Source organism: Merops nubicus, unplaced genomic scaffold (assembly GCF_000691845.1).
Source record: "Merops nubicus isolate BGI_N331 unplaced genomic scaffold, ASM69184v1 scaffold1971, whole genome shotgun sequence".
Classification (NCBI taxonomy): Eukaryota; Metazoa; Chordata; class Aves; order Coraciiformes; family Meropidae; genus Merops; species Merops nubicus.
The window spans coordinates 47,528-64,944 of record NW_008589045.1 but is presented as its reverse complement, the minus strand read 5'-3'; the positions used below and the strand labels follow the sequence as shown (position 1 = coordinate 64,944).

Here is a 17,417-nt window from a genome sequence, read left to right as displayed (position 1 = left end):
CAGCAGGAAATATCCAAGAGAGGATATTTTTTCTTTTTGATAACCTTTTGGTCTACTGCAAGAAGAAGCACAGGTAAATAATTTATACTTTCAAAAATACTGTGTTTTTCTCAGAGTACAGCTAATCCTCTGTATGCTGACTCATGAGAATATTTGAACAGCACCAAAGTCTTTACTGCAGTTAATTGCAGTGTAAGTCAACGTTTTCAGAGGAGACCTGTCATCAAAAGAGAAGTGTATTTAATGCAAACATTGGAAAAATTTTATATGAGTGCAGAATCCAAATGGTGAAGCGTGGGGAGAAAGAATCTTCCAGTCTTTTGCACCAGGTTATATGTGATAGCCTCACATGTAAGTGTTTGATATATAGTATTAATTATCATTATAGGCAGAAAGAGAATCATCCTTGGCTTGTGTAAGGTGGAAAAAGCTGCCTAGAACTGGGGTTTTCTCAAAAGGCCTTGACTTCACTGGGAACAGAGTTGATAGCAGTGTGAAGTGCTTTGGAATAAATCAGTGTGGAACTGCCACAAAATTTCAGCAGTTTTTAATTATAATATTTGGTTAACCCCTATGTGAAGAAGGAAAAATGTCATCTTTGGTCTTCCACACATAAATCTCATTTTTGAGGCTAATGTGCGCAGATCAAGATTTCTATCCAAATGTGTTCATTTTTTTCAGTCACACTACCCTTGTGTTGAATTTCTTCATTAGCATATGGAGGCTATATCGATTAAGAGGAAAGATCCTCCCAATGCATTTTGTCTTCAATATCTGAGTAAGACATTGCTGATAAACTCTCATGATGGCCAGCAATTGGCAGCATACTCTTTCCAGTGCTGGTGCCTTTGCATTGGCAGCAGCAGTGGTTTCAGTGATGGCTTCCCCATTTCAACTGCACATATATCAATAGGTTCTGATTTGTACAGTGGTATTTAAATTCTACATAGAATAACAGAATCGTATTGGTTGGAAGAGACCTTTAAGGTCATCAGGTTGTCTCCATTTAAGGGCTCAGGACAGGACCCTACAAAGCAGAATTTGTGCTCCCCCTCCCTATCCCTCAGTTCTCCCTCAGATGGGGAGATAAAAAGGGAAGTCAGGAGTAAGAGAGACTTTGCACTAATTATAAGTTAATAAAAATGAAGTATATTGTTTAAGAGGGAGCAGAAAGCAAGAAGAGGTGTAGATATATACACAAAGATGGGGGAGAACAAAGTAAATACAAGATATACAAAACCCGATCTTGGTTGGCACAGTGTTGCTTGGAACCGCGTGGATACAGCCCTGCTGTGCTCTCCCACCCTGGAGCACCCACTTTGTGCCTCTTTTAAAGAGTGTGGAAGAGGAAGGAGGAGGGAATAACCGTCCTCCCAGTTGCTGGAAGGTCACGCCGCCCCCCAAAGCCTCAAACCACAACACAAGTCTGTCAGGAAGGAGCTCCAGAGAAAGGATGCACACTGCAAGGGGTCTGCAGCCAAATCTGTTTATTGCAAAGTATTACAGCCTTTTATAGTAGACAAGAGACAGCCCCCCAAACCCCATAGGTTAACAAGCCTGTTCACATGCATAAGTTGAGCTACTGATTGGTAAAAGTCACTGTCCATGCTCTGTCCATGCGCTCTGTCAGCCTTTACATAACTCATAGAATTGTTTATCATTCTTGTCTGGGAGAGCAGCCAACCGAATCCACTAACTCTAAATATTTTGACATTCAGAGATTCAGAATTACTTCACGGACTTTCTCAGGCCTATGAGAACCTTAGGGCCTGTGCTGATTGTCCGTGCTCAGCAAAACATCACCCTTCTCTGCAAGTCACAATTCCACACAAGTCCAACCGTTAACCCAGCACTGCCAGGTCACCACTAAACCATGTCCCTCAGCACCACATCTCCACGGCCTGGAAAACCCTTCCAGGGCTGGAGGCTGCACCACTACCCTGGGCAGCCTGAGCCAGGGTTTGACAACCCTTGTAGGGAAGAAACTTTTCCTAATATCCAACCTAAACCTCCCCTGGCACAACTTGAGGCCATTTCCTCTTGTCCTGTTGCTTGTTCCTTGGGAGAAGAGCCTGACCCTCACCTGGCTTCTTTCAGGAAGTTGTGGGGAGCCAGAAGGTCTCCCTGAATCTTCTGTTCTCCAGGCTGGACAACCACAGGCCCCTCAGCCACTACTCATAAAGTCTGTGCTTTAGAGAATTATACAGGTAGGGGTGCAGAAACATATAACAATGTGGTAGAGGACATGCTCATCTGTTCTTACTGTCATCAGGCGGTTGAAGAACAGCAAAGCACCTACAGATGGCCACCGTTACCTTTTCCGGGGCAGAATAAATACAGAAGTGATGGAGGTAGAGAACGTAGATGATGGAACAGGTGAGTATATTTGTGTTGCTTATTTACAGAGCAGTCTTTTGAGGTGTTGAAATTAAACACAGCTTCATAATTTCTTTGAGAATGGAGGATGCTCCTCATATTTAGAGTAAAATGCCACTTTAAAAGCACTATTTGCTCATGTCAAAGTGCTGCTTGTATGACACATCGTTGCTTCATAATTTATTAGCTGGGTGGTTGTAGGTGACTGTTTTATGCCAACTTGAACAGATTAATAAAATAAGGTGACATTTATTGCTAAATTGAAATTGTATCTTAATTTTACAATGTTCCAGCACTCTTAAAGAAGTTACCCCTAAGTGTGTGACATATTTGTAAAAGTAAACGGAAAAATTAACCCCTGTTGGAATGAAATCTCAGGCACAGTAAACGCTGAAATTGTAACATAAGTGCTTAAGAAAAAAGGAATTTTTTTTTTTTTTTAATACCTTTAGGGATATGATCTGTAGGATTGTTTAATATTTTCCTGACATAAATTAGAAAAGCAAAAAAGCACAGTATTCCTACAAATGTCAATTTTTGCCTTAGGAATTTGAGTTTAATCTTTGAGCTTAACAGTTATTTCCCAATAATAAAAACATGGATCTGTCTGTGTTATATTCCTGGCCTGTGGCACCTTTGTGCCCTTTTCTTGCCATTCCTTCCCCTTTTTCTTCTTTTAAAGAAAAATAAAAAATCCTTCCTTGTAGTCAGGATTATGTTGCCTCTCTTCACACTGAAACTTCTTTAACCTTCCTCTGTCTTGGTTTTGGTGCCGTTCTCATCTGTTGTGCCCAGATGTCTTCCTTCTCATCCCTAGTCATCAGTGCTTGAACTGTAACCTGGTACTCTTCTGCCGTGTCCTTTTTGTCTCATCTCATTCCCAAGTGTAGTAATGTGGCTGTATGAGCCTCATTCACTTACTTTTGCATGTGCTTTTTTTTTTTTGTATTGGATCATTTTATCCTCCTTAATCATCTACTACCTCTCACTTTCTGTAATTCTTGATTTAGAGTGGAAGCTCTCGGCACGTAGTGCTTACATTTTCTTATCTGCGCCTGACTTTCTTAGCTACTATTCATGGATTTCTTTAAAGCCATTAAGACTTTTGAGTCTAGATGATACTTCCACAGTGTTTTGCTACAGATTTTGGGATCTGCTCCCTTGGTATAAGGATCCACAGGGCTCCAGGGAACAGGATAACTGAAAGTGTTTACTCTCAGCGTTGATAGGTATAGGAATGTTGTCGTTGTTTGTAAGCAGAAGCATAGAAATAAGGAAACAGATTCCCAGTGTGATTTATTGTCATGCTAATGACGTGCATACAGGTATTAACAGAGCTTTTTCTGAAAAGCAGTTTTTCTTTGAAATTAGGCCTTGGCTGAGGGTAGGCTTTGTTTTTTTTTCAGCACCAGCGCTCTGCCTTTTTCTTTATTGTACTGATTAAAGTGAAATATGTATTATTTACCAGGGCAGCCTGTTTGTGTTCTTAAAACAATGTGGCTGCACGACCACTTGCGAGTATTAGGAAAGTGGATATACTGTGGTGGTATTGTTTTTTTTCTGTATTCAATTTTAAAAATTCAGTTTTTTAGAGGAAAGTGTGTTTCTATAGGTGTTCACAGCTGTTAAATGACTGCAATTTAGTTTATGAAGACCAGCTCAGTTTTTTAGAGGAAAGTGTGTTTCTATAGGTGTTCACAGCTGTTAAATGACTGCAATTTAGTTTATGAAGACCAGCACTTAAGACTTAGGAAATACCAGTTTTCTGGTTGCTTATATGCTTAGTTTTGCCCCTTGTTGTCTTAGAAGTATGTCAGTCATAGAATCACAGAATCATGTTTATGTTGGAAAAGACCCCTAAGACCATTGAATCCAGCTGTTAACCCAGCACTACCAAGTCCACCACTAAGGCACGTCCCTAAGGGAAGAAGAAAATTCTATTGTATATGGCTGTAACAAGTTGCCTGTTATGTATCTCTCAGAGGTTTGAGTCTTGAATTTTACGTATTTTACAGTTCAAATTACAAGCTTTAATGTATTGCCAAGTGTCATTATAAGATGATGTTATCTTTCATCACCTTTCCTTGGGAAGCTGCAGACTTAATGAGTTGTTCAGACTTATGGAGCAACTTGTAGTCCTCATGCTCATCTTTCTCCTGGTTGGGCTTTTGGTGATTGGGCTTTTCAAAGAATTCAGTGAGCTTGCAGTGGCATGAGGTTAATGTTGTCAAACTGCCATCACTCTTGGCCCTGCAGTTACAGACTTTCAGGTGCCAAGGAAGCTGCGAGCTTAAAATGTCATCTCTATAGATCAAGGTATTCGAGTGGCTGGATGAGCAATTTCTTTTTTCAAATTAAACTAGCCATTTGTCACCACATTTCAGTCCATAGTGAAATGGGATGCTATAAACCATTTGTGAATCTGAGACATAATTTTTAAATTGTTTTGGCTGCAGTTTTAACTTCTGTGGGTCACTGCATTAGAGGTCATAGTTATTTACCTCCATAACATGGATGTTATCGTGATAGATAGGTGGTGGTAAATACCACAGGAAAAATATCACCCTGTAATTTCATATGTATTAACCTCTAACTTCAAACCACACAATGGTGCAGCTAGTGCTGTATGGCAACATTTATAAGTATATGCTCAAATAACACAATTTGACCTTAACCTTCCTTCCTCCAGTGGTGCTCCTGCCTTTGATCTCCAAAGGGCTGCAGTCTGTCAGGGGAGGGCTTCTCTTTGAGGCTTCTTTCTTTTCCCTGACTTCTTATTGATTTTCTGACTGTGCGTGAATGATATGAGGGCCAGTTTTCAAGCAACAGTGTTTTTAAAGGGACAAAGGATGCTATGCGTAACTTATGTGAATAAAAATACAAGTAGGAAAGTGGTATAAAACCATGATGTTGTGAAAATAATTATTTTTTTATCCCCATGATAGCCTTGCTTGCACTTCCTTATACACTTGAAGTACTAGAAAGTTTTGTTCGTTTAAGAATGAACCTTCAGTCTCATGATTTCCTTGTATTTCCTGACATTTCCCAGCCCACTATACAAAGCTTGGCTGCTTTCCATCTAATTAAAATGCAGAGTTATTGAAAGGATACAAGCATGTCTGCAGAGATTTATGATAAATATTAGCAAGCATTTCAGCAAGGGGTTGAGTTTCAGAAAATCCCAAGTCATCATACAAAACAGGGCTGAATTATGAAAAAAATATTTACAAAATAAAAAGCTCTGTCATTATTACATTAGCTCAGGGCTGGCCACAGGACTTTTTTGCCTCTTAATGAAAGTTCATGATGAGAAAACATTGACCTTTGATTTTCTTAATAGTTTGCACAGGAGTTGCTAGTTTGAGTTTTAATCTATATTTTTGTGGAAAAAAAAAAAATATTGTGGAGTATTTATGCCTCACACACATTTCCCCTGGGAAATGCATATAATCCTAGAGAAGCATATTCGAAGGTGTTAGTTTTGGAGCAGTGTTTAGCTAATTTCTGAATGAGACGCTCAAGCTAGCATGTTAAAGACAAATGTTATAGAAGAAAGAGTAATAAGTAGTAAAATCTCATTTTTGTAGTATAGTGGTTTATATGTTGAGAGTTGCAAGTTGAAGATATCTTGGATCATCAGCAATTGTTACCTCTGGCCTACAACGTGCACACTGAACGTAGCATTGTTAGGAACATGCTTCAAAAATTATGCATATGGTTAATCAATTTATTTTTTTTTTTTAAATAATCAGGGTAAATCTTGTATTTGGTTCCAGTTTGTTTAAACAACTAAGTCTAGATATTTCTTTTTTCAGGTGACCAGTTATAGATACATCAAATATATGTGATTGCATGCTTATAAAACAGAAATTGTATTTCCCCCTGTATATTTAGTCCCGTATGAAATTTAATAGTAAATCATTCAGACAGCACAGCAGCTCTGATAAATTTAAGGGGCAAACCCACAATGCTGCTATTTTAAGGAGTTGCTTATTATGGTTTGACACGACCAAAAGTACTCCAAGCACTCCGAATCTTTTCTTTTAATAGGAGTCTTCCTGGTTTAGTGTTGAGCTTATACCTTCTTCCATATGTCAGGCAATTCTCTGTTACATTTTAAAAGGGGCATTGTTTACTAAATGTGCAGCTTGTTAAGTTATAACGTAGTTTATAAGCAGCATAGATAACTTGAAATTCATTATTCTTCTTCTGTATTTCTTGAGCTTTACGTGTAATAAGCGTTCTTAATTGTGACAACTGTTGCATTTTTTAAGAATCGCTTCTCTTTAAGCCACTTTATCTGTTCCCAGCTGACTATCACAGCAGCGGCCACACTGTTATTAATGGCTGGAAGATCCACAACACAGCAAAGAATAAATGGTTTGTATGCATGGCAAAAACCCCTGAAGAGAAGCAAGAATGGCTGGAAGCTATTTTGAAAGAGCGAGAGAGAAGGAAAGGTGTGTGATAACTTTCCCTGCATTGCTTTGTCAGAAATCCATGCTGTATTTTGATGTTGAGGTGGAAAACTGCCAGGCAAACTTGTGATGTCAGATTTAGCTGAAGGTTTGTGAAATACCAGCTTAGAAAAAAATAAATCAAACTTCTACTGGGCAGGGCATGATGGCTTGAATCATGTATGCTGGTAGCGAATGATGGCTTGGAACTGGGGAAGTGGTTTAAACTGTAATTTTATAGTTTATCCTCAACCAGTATAAATTGTCATAATTTCATTAAGGCCTGTGTACTGTTATGGTTGGTGGAATATGACAGTCTGTCGTAAACGCCTTGTGGGATTCATATGGACTGATTCCTTTTTGTGACTGGCCATTTGAATCACTGAAATGAGTGAGGCCCTTCTCTTCTAAACTTGCGAGGACATGACTACTCCCTTGCAAATCGTCATGTTCAAGTTCAGATGTTCACAGTTTAACATCATTGGGAGAAAAATAATGAAAAAACAGTTCAATTTTTTTTTTTTATATGTAAAATATTGGAATTGTTTCTCTGGGGGAAGGTACTGAAATATAATGGCAATATCCCTTCATAAAGTTTTAATGCATTTTTGGCAGGTTTAAAATTGGGCATGGAACAGGACACTTGGGTGATGATCTCTGAGCAAGGAGAAAGGCTGTACAAAATGATGTGCAAACAAGGGAATCTCATCAAAGACAGGAAGAGGAAATTAACCACTTTCCCCAAATGCTTTCTTGGAAGGTATTATATGCATATTGTAGCATGAATTTTAACCAGCTAAAACCACGTTTTCAGTTTTCTTCAGGATTCTGCAGGAGCCACACTTTATTTGTAAAATCTGCTAGGCCTGTTTGCCTCCAAGAATTAGGCAAAATGTAAATTGGCCTGTCTCAAATTTATGGATGTATACTTATATTCAGAACAGCTTCACTGAAGGTATAAGACTGCAAAGGCACATTGGAAATATGAAAATGCATCAGAAAAAAAGTTTCTTTAAAGAAATAATTGCCAAATTGTTTAATGCATTTTTGGCTCTAAAACACCTAGTTTAGAATATCAGATTTGCTTTATTATACTTAAAATAATCTTTCTCTAGAACAGTTTCTGTCCTCTTTTCTTCTGAATGTCAGGGACAAAGTTATTATGTAAAGTTTGCATGGTTAAAAATTTACCCATATTATCAGGAGGATCTTTTTAATGCCATATTATGCCTATGGCTTAAGAGGACTGAATGCAAGAGAAAGAGAAAGCAGTAGGTACCCTAATAATGTATATACAACCAAAAAATTATCACTTCCTTCATTTGACTGTAAGACAGCTAAGTATGGAAAGTATTTTTATGAAGTACAGACATTCTTTTATACAAACCTGTTGTAGTGAAGATACTTACCCCTGAGTTCAAAAATGGAAATGAAACCAGAGATTTTCATATGTTGTCAGAAGTCACATAGCTGATGAGAACCGAAATCAGGATTGAGATAAATGATTGATTTCTGGCTGAATCACATTCCATCAATGAAGTTGCTTGAAGCAGGTGAAGAATAGACTCATGGTGAGGGGCTATGTGAAATGTTTAATCCTAGCATCAAATGGCTGCTTTTTTATGCAATCTGAAGTGGACCCTTTCTGATTTGTACTTTTGCATGTCCATGGGTCATCAGTTAAAACACATGTGGCTATGCTCATTTAGGAAATCCCAGAAAAACATGGAAAGCCTTTGCTGCATGTAAGGTGTACTTCACGCTGGTCAAACTTCTGAGCAGAAAACAAAAAAAGATATCGCAAGGGAAAACGTAGATATATATGTCAAAATAATAAAGTTGAAATGAATGGAGTTTTTCAACGTGGTGTGACATTTTGAGGGTTGTTAGGCTTAAGAATCTTTTAGGAAGAAGCACTAGTAACTGAGGGGGAAATGTAGTAGATTTGGTGGTATGACATTTAAAGTTTGGCATTTTGTATCTGTTTTTATTTCAGTGAATTTGTGTCCTGGTTGTTGGAAATTGGAGAGATACACAAGTCTGAAGAAGGTGTTCATCTTGGCCAAGCTTTATTAGAGAATGGCATTATCCATCATGGTAAATAGTTTTAACTTACTTGTTTTCAAGGTAATTGTTGTAATTAGAGTGGCGTTAGTTTTGTTTCATGAAAGATGGTTTGTTAATGCAAGACAGCTTGGTGAATCTGCATTCTATCCTTGAAGGGACCTTGTGAGGCCATTGTCGATGCCTAGTAGACTTACTGTGGGAGGCTCCATTGATTTAGTTGGATTATATCTGTGCTGTTGGGATCACAACACTGCAAACAGGGATCTAGAGAAACATTGTCTTGTAAGCGAAAATAAATTCTGCATTTATTTAGGAGTAGAGAACAGGAGACTGCTTTTAAGGATTTAAACCTTTTATTAAGGCCAGACCTTATAGGGATTCACGTTCAACTAAGGATTGCGGAAGAGCATGAGTCACAGTTGGCTGTTGATAAATGTGCTTGCTAATCTTTTAGGTATTAGAAATGGAGTTGGTGGGATCCAATCTAGAAACCAATCTTCTGAATTTTAAGGCCTTATTTTCATTATATTATATTGTTACTAGAGTTGCTATTTTTATGCTAAAACTTTCAGTCAGCTGCCTGCATTTAGGTCATTGTGGAGAGAAGTACCATTGAAAGGATGCAGGTTTTGAGCATGTAAGAAAGTTTGATTTCTGGAGGTAATTTGCATTGGCAACATTTTTCTCTTTCTGGAGCAGGTCCTCATCTCTGTTCCTTTTACAATAGGTGTAGTGCAACAGGACCACATAAGTGAACTGAAGAGACTTCTGGGTTTGAAAGCTTGCCATAGGTACAGCCACTTAAAAAAAAAAAAAAGTGAAAAGCGAAAATGTTATGAAGTTAGCTACTGTTCCAGCATAGATCCAGGGTGTAAGTTTAGGTGGTTTTGTCCATAATATACGTTTTCATATTTCTGTACTTCAACCAGCAATTAATTTAATGATTTCTAAGTTCTTTGCCCTGATGTTTTCAGTGTCCTTGACTGGAAAGAAAGCGCGAGTGCCACTTAGTTGTGCGCATTTTAAATATATACAGAATAGGAGGAAGAACATCACAGTTATTCATCAGCAGTCATGTAGTCTTTATTTATTGTTAGTCTAGATGATTTTCCTCCACCATCATTCAAATGTCGGATCCTATTATGTTTACTACACACACAGAATTGTTTTCAACGGAATGGTCCTGTTGCCAAAGTGTCTTCTCCTGATCTTGTAATTCATATCCCAAATACACTCGTAGATTTTCTCAGTACAGAGTTAAATGAATATTGTGTAATTTCATGAGATAAAAGGGTAATTATATTTGCGTGTAGAAATGTGAGTCAGACATGCTACTTTTGCTGATGTGGATCAGTGAAAACAGAATTCTTAAAATAAAGTTGAATGAGCCATCTGTTCTTGCGAAGGGAACAGGGCAGAAGGGATGTTTGGTTTTTCTTCATGTTCCAAATGCTGCACAAGTCTTTGCTGGCCTTCATGGGAACTGTGCTGGCCTTCGTTCTCTCAGGGCCAGACCTGTGTTGTGAGGGGCATTGTTTTACTGCCTGACGCCTGAGCTCTTGTAAGCAGAAAAGTTCCTGGTTTTCCTTGTGGCTTGTTTTTTTTCCTCCAGTTTTGAAAAAGGGAAAGAACAGTTTGTATGTTGATATTTTAAATTCATTTGGTGCTCTTCTTTAATATCTGAAATTAGTTATATCAACCAATGGGCAGAGGTACTGTGTCCAGTCACCTGCTGATGATGATTAGAGATGGAAGCTTCCTCTCAAGGGAGGAAGGAGATTTTTTGTTACAAAAATAATCTGAATATCAGATAAGTTTAAAATTAATAGATATTTACGTGGCCATGCAGTTTCCTGGGCTGGTGTACTGATCTAACTAAAAATTGCCCTGGCAAAAAGAGTAACAGAAAAGACCCATTTAAATCTGGATCGGTTCCCCTTTTCTTAGCCTGTGCTGTATAAATATCTACTCCAACATAAAATATAGTTACATTGTTGGGAGTGACATGCAAAACAACTTGGGGTTCATTATTTTAGTGTTAACATAGCATTCATCAGCTTTAAGTGTTTGAAACACAGGATATGCCAGCTCTGTGGACCTGCTCCCTTGGTTTCTCAGCAGACATAGCCTGCTTTGGTCATCATGGGTGTTTGAGAAAGGAGAGGTACTTTGTAGTCCTGCTTCCCTCCTAACACACCTCTGGAATAGTGAGGGGCAGTTGGGCCTTAGGCAATACTTTTCTGGTGGTGGCTTGTCAATTTTCTGTAGATGCTGGTTTTAAAACTCTTAATGCACGTTAGTCTTGTGGACTGTATTTTTTTTCTTCAACAGTAGGACTTTTTTTTAATAACAGAAATAGAAGTTATCTTTTTCCTTAGTTAAATGGTCACAATCCATTAAAGTGAATTTAGATACTTACTCCAGGCATTGTATGTGAAAATTTTGTATTCTGTTATTTGATGTATTGAGAAGCAATGATATATAAAAGAGCTTAGGGGTTATTCTGCATAATAACCTTAGCATGAACCATTACTTCAAGGTAATTGGAAGAGTATCCTGGGATTTGCTGTTAGTAGATATATCAAATAGAGGTAGAGAATTTATTTTACGCTTGCACATGACACTGGTGAAACCACTTAATATATGAAGTCCAGTTTTTATGTCCACATATCAGGTGATGTGTGGAGATACTGAAGAGCTTGAATGAGCATGAAAAATGATCCAGACAGAAGGCACTTTACTATAGAAAGTTTATGATGCCTAACAAAATTTTTTGAAGAGAATATCTGGTGGTTTAATCACGTGGTACAGGAAGGCATGCACAGAATTACCTAAACTAGAACATGCTGTCAGATACTCCTTTTCCCTTCTCTCCCCAGTGGGAGAGAGGTCAGATGTGTTGCAGAGGGTTCATGTCTTTACTGATGCATCTGAGATTGGCGTTAGAACAGACAATAACGTGGAACAGTAATACAAATAGTTGCAAAAGAAGGTTTATTTAGTTGATAAGCTTTACGAAAGTGCAGATGACTAAAAAGATTTGGGTGCCTAATTTTTCAGCCTGTTTCCTGGGTGTTTGTCTGTTTCATTCTTTACCCTGTGACTTGAAATTTTCTTCTGGACTACTTAAATGTTGTGAGAAATATTGTCACCAGTGACATAAAGGAACTCAGGGCAGATGACCTGATGGAGCTTCCTGCCCTCCCTGTCTGAAATCTGCCTATTGCTGTGGCATGGGCTGTTACTAGAAGAAATTACTGTCTCTTGTGGATTTCTTCAGAAAGTCACTTAGCAATACATGATTTTATTTTTTTAAAATTTAGTTACAGATAAGCACCAATTCAAACCTGAACACATGCTGTACAGATTCCGATACGATGATGGAACCTACTACCCAAGAAATGAGATGCAGGATGTGATCTCTAAGGTATAGTATAGAATAATTGCTATTAGTATGGTGAACACACTGGAAATTGAGTTCTGCTTGAAACAAATGGTAAAATACTAGGCTAGGATAAACAACATTGCTCCACACTCACCTAACTCTATTTCTATCAATCGAATTAATATTTTGTTTGTAAGGGAAGCTTTTTGGTTTGTTGTTCTGCATTTTAAATACAAAATTAAAGTTTGTTAGTTTTTAGTTACTTTTGTTGCTCCTTAGTTTCACATGCAGGATGCGTTGCCTGTGTTTCTGGGTGATTTTGAAGTTGACATTCCAGTCTATTGTATTTTTTAGTCCATTTGCATAGATATGAAACTACATTGAAAATTTGTTTCAATTTTCTCTTAAATCTGAGGGGCTTATATTAGTGTCTTAACAAGGCAGTAAAGCTGCAGTCATGCAGCTGTTTGAACACAGACATATAGTGCTATCCATCTACACTATTGAGCATCACAGCATGGTTGAACAAAGTTGCCTTTAAACTCGGGAATCTTCAAAATTTTCATGATTTTGAGATGGCAGAAAATGTCAGCCTTTGGATATTACCTTACAGTGGCATTCATTTTTCTGCTGGCATTTTTTAGTGTGAGATATATCTGGAAGAATCTTCAATACTGAACTACCTGGAACAACAGAGTAAGATGGAATTTAATTTGACACAACTTTTAGTTGTTATACATGGTTCTACTTGCATATTATAAAAATAATTGGGTTTTGATAGTCTGCTAAGGAATAGTAATGTGATTTCTTTTTAAAAATACCGTTTCTTAAACCTCTCCCAGTCTTTTATTTTTCATTTTTACTTAAAAATGTTTCCAATCTTCGTGCATTTTTTTAGAGTATATTGGTTATTTGTAACTTCAATTTGTAAGTAAAGTATCAATACATATAATCAAATGCAGGTTTTTTTACTTTAGTTACTGTGTATGTAGAATAGCAACTAGTGATTGGGAAAACCTTATTCACAGAAACATTGCTTTATCTTTCAGGTTTCATGTACTTTTCTTTCAAAGTACTATACCATCAGAATTTTTTTTAGTGCCACCTTAAACCTAATCCTTTTTGCATGTGTCTAAGTAAAGCTTAGATTAGATTGGAAATGTTTTTTTCTCGTAATTTATTTATCAGTATCGTTATCTAGAAATATTAATCTGTAGCACATGAAAATATAGAGAAATTTTTAACAGACTTTTTTTACTATGTAAATGAAGTGCATTTTGAACACAGACGGTTCTTTACAGCACCTCTTCTTCTCATGTTCTCTGTGGTGTGAGCAGGTGGTTAACTGACCTCATTTCTCTTTAACAGGGTGTACGACTGTACTGTCGCCTTCACAGTCTGTTTACCCCAGTAATTAGGTGAGTCCAACCGGGAAATCCATAGAGAGTCACTTGGAAGGGGTATACAATCTGAAGATACAGTGTTTGGGTGGAGGGACCTAACCCATCCTTTCAAAATTGGTTTCTTGGGAATAATGAACAAGACTGAAGGGGTATCAAGACCAAAATCATTACTGAACTCTTAAATGACTGCAAACTCTGTTTAGTATGACCTTTCTTACAGACTTCTAGAGCCTTCCAGGTACTGATGGATATGCTTGTGTGCTTAGTGTATACAGTAACACACTCCTTTACTAACACACCCTTACCTCATCTGCAGAGCTCCAGCTGTAACAAAACCAACTGCCTTTATGTTCCAGTGATGTTCTCACCCAAGTAAGATGTGGTCAGCTCCTCCTTTTGATCCAGATGGGAAGGTTTGACTTGCTTTTGTACTCCAGGGGCAACTTCTGAACCATCACAAACTGCTCAATTCATGCTTCCACTGACTCGTTTAGAAAATGCAAGGTTTATTTCTGTTAGGCTCTTTTGAGTTTTTGATTTAGTTTTTTTTTTATTACTTTGAACAGGGATAAAGATTATCACTTGAGAACCTACAAATCTGTGGTTATGGCTAACAGGCTTACAGACTGGTTGATTGCACAGGTGAGTATGCACCTTTGGATTTATGTATGCTTTGTATTTAAAGTCTAATTTGGAGAGTGATTTATTACGCAGAACAACATGCAAACACTTTGTGTAAGGGTTATTAGAACAGCATGTGTTAAGTATAATCATCTTAAACTAGTATAGAAACAGGAATCAGCTGCCGGCAGCTATGCTGCTCATTTCCTTTGTTCCTACTTTCCTTATTTGCAAATGAGCTTTAAATATTCTAATGAGACTTAGCTTTGTGATTCATTATTGTTCATGGCTTAAAATGAAATGGATAGGCTTTGAAAAATGCTAAATTACTAAGTAGATGGACAATAGTCAGTACCAACTTGCTGTCATCAGTCCTGGTTTCTTTTAAGCAAATGAGGAACAAGGAAAGGTATCCTGTTCACTCAGTCAGCATGCACCAGTTTTATAAAGTAAAAGTTAACAGAACATAGAAGTGTCCGAGTTTTTGTTTGATTTTTATGGAGAATGCTGTGTTACTAAAATGGTTATATATTATTTTGTCACTATAAAGAGGCATACCATGTAAAGGTGCCTTCCAACCCAAACTATTCCATGATAAACATGTAGGTACTCTTTTATAGGTATACTATAGACGTATATATAAATGTGACGATGGTAAATATGATCTACAATGATTGCCAGCCCAGTGAGGTTATGCCATTGTGCTGCTACATTAAAATATATTTTAAAAATATGCTGTTTCACCAGGGCGATTGCCGGACAAGGGAGGAAGCTATGATATTTGGGGTCGCTCTCTGTGATAATGGGTTTATGCACCATGGTGAGTAAATCCATTCTGCATAAGGTATGCTCATCTCTTGTTTATTGCTCTCTACATAGTTGGAAGGAAATGCAAGGGCTGATAAAGATATTACAGAAGGAATAGGAAGTTGTTTTGTATTGCTGAACAAAAACCTATTCTACGATCTTCAAGAAAGAACATAACTATTGTGTAATTGTTTTAGTCAATTTTATAGCATGTACTGAGGAATTCATCCTCAAAAGGATTTGGAGGGGGAGTTTTATTAGCCACTTAAGAGGAATTTTCTTAAGCAGGTAATACATGTTTGCACAGTGAGATGATAAAAATTTAGGAAATATGTAGAAAAGAAGGGAGGCATAATAAAGTATAGAACAGCATGACTTGAAAAAAAGTGAAGTGGTGGCAGTAGGAGGGAGTGGACTGTAGAAAAATGAAAAAAATAAAAATAACAGCAGCAAACAAAGAAGGGAGAGGAGAGCAGAGGTACACAAGATGAACAAGGTCACATTTAATACCATCAGAGGGAAGGTGGTATTAAAGGTGAAAGCGAAAGGATTGAAGCAGCAGGTCATTGACTAATGAAAAGAGAAAGAAATGCTGCTCTGATCAGCTTTTTTAGAGAAGGAGGGAGAATTAATTTCCACCCTGGCACTGTTCATTAATTTTCCTTTGACTTCAAGACATACAAACTGCATCCATCTGCCGTTAAAGCTGCTTCCATGTCCACCACCAACACAATTTCTAGTGCTCAGCCTGGCATACTTCACTATCTTAGTGCCACAGCTTGGTGCTGAGCATCTCCAGCAGCTGAGAGTCTAGCAGAACTTTGCAAAATGATGGTTTTAAATCCTTTTTAGGCAAAAAACCCTCGTGTTTTGTCTTTTTCACTAAAACTATTTCAGGCTAATGTGTCTTCTTCAGCTTGGTGGAATCCAGATGTTGCAGTTGAATATGAACTTAGTGATATCTGTCTGTAATAGATCCAAATAAAAATTAATGTTTATGGTAAAAATTGAGATCAGCCTACGTTCTAGCTAGTTTACTAGCATTTAACATGCATATGCATGTTCAGTATTTTATTGTTCATGAAAGACACAATATCCAAAAGTTCAAAAGTCAAAAAGGATTAATATGTGTGGTTTTGTATTATACAGTGTTAGAGAAAAGTGAATTTAAAGATGAGCCACTGCTGTTTCGTTTTTATGCTGATGAAGAAATGGAAGGGTCAAATATGAAGCACAGACTCATGAAACATGATCTTAAAGTAGTGGAAAATGTCATAGCCAAGTCGTTACTGGTGAGTGAAACAGTACTGATTGTATACTTTGAGTAAAAAAAAATGGTGATAGCCACAATAAATTAACACCATGTTTTGTTATTTATGGGAAAGTACTTTAGCATTTCTTAATGTCTTTCTGAACAATATTTTGATCAATTTTATCTTTCAGATTAAATCTAATGAAAGCACCTATGGTTTTGGTCTAGAAGATAAAAATAAAGTGCCAATTATCAAAATGGTGGAGAGAGGATCAAATGCTGAGGTATCAAGTATTATAAATTATCTTCCCTGTTGTATTCAGGTTTATGTTTAGTACATACATAGGAAAATCTATAGCAGAAGAAAGTAACAAGGGCAACTTACCAAGAAAATTGTGGTTGCGAATGTTTTTTCCCCTTTTTTCTTTAGGTTTTGTTTTGTTTGTTCATTTAAAATATTGTTCTCTCGCTCTTGCTCAGGTAGATCATCTTATTGAGTAGTGATTAAAATGTTATTTTATTGTTATACATTTTATAATATTCCAGTGATTACATTAATCATGAGTGGAATATACATTTTTGAATAAGCATAAGAGTAGTCTGTGAATTGCACTCGTTACATTTCATAATAAAGGATGCATTAGGCTTTGAATAAAGTCTAGAATTTGAGAATCTAAATGAAAAAAATTACAGCCTTTCTATTTGCTAGTGTTGCATTAGATGCTCTTTGGGTAACTTCATACTCTACTGAACTCCACAGGCATCTCTGTACATGTAAAGATAAAAAAATTAGTCTCTTCCATGAGAGAAAAAATTTAGACCTAGATTTAAAGCCTTTCTAGATCTCATGGTGGAATAGAATTTTAAAATAAAAATCGATGCAGCAAATCAATAATATTAAACAGCTGCAGAGCTATATCTAGTGTGATTTCTAGCATTCATGATCTCACTAAGGCTTAGCCTGTGCCCTCAGCCCCGTTCTGTCCTCTTGCCATCCCTTTGCTTATGGTTCCTTTCTTGTTAGACCAGGGTTTAAAACTGTCTCTATC

General features: G+C 37.2%; 1 protein-coding gene across 1 annotated transcript in view; it reads left to right on the top strand.

Annotated features, from left to right (window-relative positions):
* Positions 1-17,417, top strand: part of PREX2 (phosphatidylinositol-3,4,5-trisphosphate-dependent Rac exchange factor 2) — a gene marked incomplete at its 3' end in the record, with an annotated part of 77,153 nt that overhangs the window by 17,511 nt on the left and 42,225 nt on the right. Inside the window, exons 7-17 of the mRNA XM_008949457.1 lie at positions 1-73; positions 2,273-2,376; positions 6,687-6,836; positions 7,449-7,593; positions 8,830-8,930; positions 12,224-12,327; positions 13,654-13,703; positions 14,255-14,330; positions 15,057-15,129; positions 16,266-16,408; positions 16,560-16,652. The exon at positions 1-73 is cut by the window's left edge and continues 76 nt beyond it. Of these exons, the coding sequence (XP_008947705.1) occupies positions 1-73; positions 2,273-2,376; positions 6,687-6,836; positions 7,449-7,593; positions 8,830-8,930; positions 12,224-12,327; positions 13,654-13,703; positions 14,255-14,330; positions 15,057-15,129; positions 16,266-16,408; positions 16,560-16,652 (1,112 nt within the window). The remainder of the gene's footprint in view (positions 74-2,272; positions 2,377-6,686; positions 6,837-7,448; positions 7,594-8,829; positions 8,931-12,223; positions 12,328-13,653; positions 13,704-14,254; positions 14,331-15,056; positions 15,130-16,265; positions 16,409-16,559; positions 16,653-17,417) is intronic.